The 6,000-nt window shown below is 27.8% G+C and overlaps 1 protein-coding gene across 1 annotated transcript; it reads right to left on the reverse strand.

The window, feature by feature from the left end:
* Positions 1-1,613: 1,613 nt before the first annotated feature.
* On the reverse strand, positions 1,614-5,633 carry GO595_003160 (uncharacterized protein; the record flags this gene model as incomplete). The annotated part of the gene is made up of 1 exon (XM_067916150.1): positions 1,614-5,633. The coding sequence occupies one exon, from the start codon at positions 5,631-5,633 to the stop codon at positions 1,614-1,616; it is 4,020 nt and encodes a 1,339-aa protein (XP_067776961.1).
* Positions 5,634-6,000: the final 367 nt, after the last annotated feature.

Here is a 6,000-nt window from a genome sequence, read left to right on the forward strand (position 1 = left end):
ATTTTCTTAGTCATATTGTTGAATTATTTGATTTTAATTTTGAAGGAACTCAATATACATTGCGAAGAATTGATCCACAAATTAAATTAGATATTCGTATGAATATAATAAATTTAATTAAAAAATGGATTAATTATCATGGTTTATTTATAGGTAAAAAAACTATTGGTTTAATTAGAAAATTTTTAGCAAGAATATACAATGAACCAGAACATGAAAAAATTGGTGTATATATAATTGCTATACTAAAATCAATGGAAAATATTACATATGGTTCCAAAAAAGGTACTTCTAATTATGATAAAATTCCAAAGATATCTAATCCGCAAGTTTTATTTAAGCCAAGTTTAACTATACTTGATCCAGATCCTTTAGAAGTTGCACGACAAATAACATTAATTCATCATAAGAAATATTCATCAATTCATTCATTGGAATTTATTGTTGCGTTAAAATCTAGAAAAGCTACAATTCAAACTCAAACGTTAAATGACTTTTTACAATTTGGTGAACATATTACAAAACTATTTTTAGAAACATATTTAAATTCAAATAATAAAGATTTTGCTTATGATAGAATATATGAAATTATTATGAAATTAAAGAATTTAGGTAACTTAGATGCTATTGCTTGTTTAACTCAATTAATGTTAAGAGAAGACGTATGTTCATTCTTAAAGAATGTTGAAACGTTAGAAACAAAAAAGAATAAATTACTTGAAATGTGGAAGTATACAGGTGAAAATGATAAAAATGAAACAAAAAAACCTACTGTTTATGATGAATGTCTGGAAATGAAATTTACAAGTTGGGATCCATGTATACCAAATATGCATGTCGAAATAAAAAGAATCGATAAAAATATGTTAAAGAAAAGTGATTTCGTTGATGGTTTAATAAATTGGGAAAAGATGAAAAAGCTAGCCGAAAGATGTACTATTTTGTATAGATTCCAAAATATGAGATATAATTATTACACAATTCCTCAGATTGAAAATGTAATTTTAAAAGGCTCAAAAATGTCTATAGAAGAATTACTCAACAAACTTCAGGACGAATACTTGTATCGCAAAGAAAATAATAATTAAAAACTATTTATTCCCTATTATTCTTAATAAAATCGTTTTTTGAACACGAATTTTTTTTGTTTATAACTTATATGTATCTCATTTTAACGCAAACAATGAATTTCATTAAATTATTTAACATACACAATATAAACATCCAATAACCCAACTTAACATATACCTCCCTCACACACCAAAGAAACCTCAACAACCACACTCAACATAACAGATCAAGAAAAATGTTACCATTCATCATGCACTATAAGTCATAATAATTCAAAACCAACATACACCACAAACCACATCAAATCAAAACCATTCATCACACACTATAAATCATAATAATTCAAAACCATTCATCACACACTATAAATCATAATAATTCAAAACCATTCATCATACACTATAAATCATAATAATTCAAAACCATAAATCACATACGGTACCACAAATTGTATTAATTATTGATCAATTATGCACACTGTTGACACCAATTCGTTACCTATTTCACATCCAAACATTGGCTCATTCATATCATTTACTTATTCAGAGCTCGAGTATTTTCTTCACTGCATCTCTTGTCTTCTGCTTGAACAAGTCCCTCATTGCCTCCTTGCCAGGCAAGTACGATCCTTCCCATCTGAACTGTTCGCATATGTCGACTACCTCCTGCATGTCCTGTGCGATGTCCTCCGCCTTACCGAACATGAAGTAGACGTTCGCGAAGTTACCGCTGTTTACGAATTGCTTTGTTGATATGTGCTTTGCTATCTTTACCAATGGAACCATTTTCGCGGCGACTTCCATTGCGTCGTTTGCGAAGCACAAACTTGCCTCACTTGAAGCCGCAGCCTCTAACAACAAACAGACGAAGTCCATTTTCATTTCTTCGATAGTTGGCCATGACTTTGTTAAGAACAATTCTCTTTTAGAGAACTCTGTTAAAGTTTCAGCGATTTCAATGTTTTCTTTGATTGGTAAATTCATTTGACCATGTGCAGTCATTAAAGTCTTTAAGTCACATAATCGAATTCGAAGCTTTTCGATAACATTCGCTTTATCCCAAGGTAACATACCTATTTTACCAAGTGGCTTATAACAGAATGAAGGATATATCGACTTATCAATTAAATCATTAGTATATACATCGATTACTGATTTCATATATGAATGAATTACTCCTTTGTTATGTCGATAAAATGAACGGAATAAGCCACGAAGATATGAAGGTGGAGAACCGGCTAATAAACGACGAATTGGTTGTGTCTCATCAATATCTGAAGGTGATGTTAATATTACACGGAAATAGTCAGGTGACATTTTATATTGTTTTCGAGTTATTCGATAAATTTTCTTTAATTGTTCATCGGTCATAGCTAATGATAAACTTAATTGTATCATTTGATATGAGATTTCATCTTGTTTATTTAATGATGATAATAATGAATCAATGTTTGTTGTACCTAAGATTAATGGTGTACGAATAATTGTTGTGTCTTTAATGGTTAAAACTTTATGATGATAATTAATAATCGATGGTAAAAGTTTAGTAAGTTTATATTCAGATGATGAATACATTAATGCAGATGAAAATGAATTAAGAATTCGAATATAAACATCATTCGTAGCTTTAGTTGATAACTTCTGGATAATATTTGTTATTAAGTTTTGTTGATCAACTGGTGATTCAATATCAGATATAATTAATGAATCATATTCTGTATATTGATTACGATATATACATATTACATTATATACAAAATACCATTTAACACCACTATTATGAATATAATATTCGATCATATTTCCTGGTGTTGTATCATAAATACCAATGATATATAATATATTATCAATAAACTCTTTCAAATATTTAGGTACTTCTTCATTTTCATTTGGATGATAATTACGTAATAATAATGATGCTGCCATAAATGTATTTTCATCATTTTCATTAATTTTAATTCGTTTAGTCCATTCTTCAATATTAATTTCGATATTATTACGTATAGCAAATGATAAGAAACCAATGATAATTCTTAAATCATTAGAATTATTTAATGAAAATTCTTGTAATTTATCTATAGTAATATCTTCTGGTAAAGGTTTCTTAGAATACCATAAATATGATATTGTTTTATATAACGTTGGTTCTTCATAAGCAATATTTAACCCTTCTTTAATTTCAATATCTTGTTTAAACTTATAATTCCTTGGTACAATTGGTCTACTTTCAATAACATTTTGTTGTTGTTGTTCTTCATTAATATTCGTATTAGGATCATTAATTTTATTATATATCAATAAATGTTTTTCATCTAATTCATTTGGATTTATATTCTCAGGTAATGAATCAATAAGTCGATAATCTTTAGGATATATTATCCAATCATTAAACTTAAAATGTTCTTTACATTGTTGTGCCCATTGTTGATGTTTCTCTTCTCTGAAATATAAAAATGTTGGCATTAATGGTAATGGTTGTTCTAATGAAGAAGAATATAACTTTGCACATTCAGGATCTTCTGCTACAGCTATCATTATATGAGATTTACATAAAAGTAAAGAACTACTTGATCCAAATGAATCATGTGCAGCCTTAGCTATAGATGAACAATCAGAATATGATATTTGTGGCTTAAAGAATCCTTCTTGGAATCTTAATGCAAGTGATTTACAATTATTACTTAATGGTGATATTGAATCAAGTTTATGTAAATCACTACATAAGCTACTCATTAATTTTCCTGCTTGTGATGGGAAGACTTGAACAATTTGTTTAGATACAAACATTAATGTTAAGATATGATTCTCATCTAATGATAAATATTTCTTAAGGATTATAATCGAATCAATTAATGACTTAAGAACTTTACCTAAATTAGATTCCGGTATTGAATATGATGTTTCTTTAAACATTAATCGAATATCCCATTGATTAATTAAATTATTCGATTTATCAAATGATACATGGATTTTGTTTCTACTTAAATCTTTCTTCTTATCAAATAATCCCATTTTATTTAAACATGTTAATGTAGTAGATAAAATTGTGTTGTATATTAATGGAGCATTTTCTTCTGCTTTTTCTGTGATCTTTTCAAGTAATTGTCCAAGGTTTTGTGGCTTAAATATATTAGCTGTTAATAAATTATTAAGAATTATTAATGGTAATGATGGTAATAATTCAATGTTCAAATAGAAATATTCACCAAAGAAATCAAATTTAAATATTTGTAATTCAACTTTATACTTCTTAATGATTTCTTTTAAATATTTGTTTTGTTCTTCAGTTCGATAATTATTTATAAGATCATAAATGATTCGATCAATGATTGTTGTATATTTATCATTAAATGGTAATGTTGCTAATAATTTTGTTAATAAATAATTGTTTTTAACATTGTTTGGCAATGGATTTATGATTTTACGAAAGATATATTCGAATTTGTTTTCATCAATTTCTTTAAGAATTTGATAATTTTTAATATAACATTTGATTAATAATGTCATTTCTTTGGTATTCCTATGATTTGTAACTAATTCAAAGAAATCATAAATCTTTGATTTAACATATTCTTGTTGAATATTCTCAATCATTACTAAAGTTGAATGGTGACGACGATTCTCTTTCTCAGTATCAATAAATTCGATGATATCATCAAATTTCATAAAACCTTTCTTAACGGTTTTTGTCAATACTTTATAAACGGTTCCCATTTCCTTACATGCATCATCTTTAAGTCTGTTTTTAAGGACATCAATCATGTTTGAAACAGCACCAAAGTTATCGTTTGTTACCCAATCAAGATAATGATAAAGAATTTTAAGAGAAGGTTTGTAATCTGACCCTTCACCTGGGGTAATGGCTGCTTCAATACGTGGAACAATTAACTTTTCATCAAAGGTATAATTACGATCAAGTCGTTTGAAGATTTGTGATATAAATTGTAACTTGCCATATGATAAAATTATATTTACAAGTTTGGTGGGATTCTTTTTGGTGAGATTAATGGATAAATCAACAAGATCAGAGGTGGTAGCAATAGTAAGAAAACCAATGACATCATCTTCTGTTGACTTTTCAACATAGAAATCAATTGCTGAGGTTGGAATCTCTTTAATACCTTCAACGTTACAGGAGAAAATGAGTGATGAAAGTAATGGAAGATGTTCTTCTCGACGTTGAGGATTAATCCTTTCCAAGAAATAACCTAATGAAGTTGCAAGATAACCATAAGCACCTTGAGGAAGCTTGCTTTTGCTAAGTGAAGTTATCATACTTAAAAGGAAATTTGGGCAAAATGCAATAGCAAGACCAAAATAATGATGAAGATATCCAGATAAAGCCTCTGTAAATTCAGTGCAAGAATGTTGACATAATGGAAGTAATCTCATGATAACGACATCTATGATCTTTGGTGCAAATTTTTTTGATGTGCTTACAAAATAAATTGGCTTAATATTTGAATCAAGAAGGTCAAGTGTTTCAATTGCCTTTTTATATTGTTTCATCCCAAGAAATCGATAAATTTCGGAAAGATTGTTGTTTATGATTAGAGAGTCCATGTCAAATGAAGTGTTAATTAAAAGGTTTACACTATCGATCAGAATTATATTGAAAAAGTTTTATGTTAAATCACAGTTAACGTCTTCACAACAATTTTCATATATTTTTTTTTATTTATTGTAATAGTAATGATATTCGTATACGAATTTCTTCAGGTATTTGATCAAATATACCCATTTCTTGTGTAACATTTTTGAATAACTGAAGTTCATCTACAGAATCAAATGGAATTATAATACTTGGATCTAATACAGGCACATGTATTATCTCCATATCTTCTTCTTCCATTCCATCCATATCTTCTTCTTCATTGAATCCGATATTTTTCATTTCTTCTTTTTGTTTATTTATATATTCTCTGTTTTC

Source organism: Histomonas meleagridis (assembly GCF_020186115.1).
Source record: "Histomonas meleagridis strain 2922-C6/04-10x chromosome Unknown contig_20, whole genome shotgun sequence".
Lineage (NCBI taxonomy): Eukaryota > Parabasalia > Tritrichomonadida > Dientamoebidae > Histomonas > Histomonas meleagridis.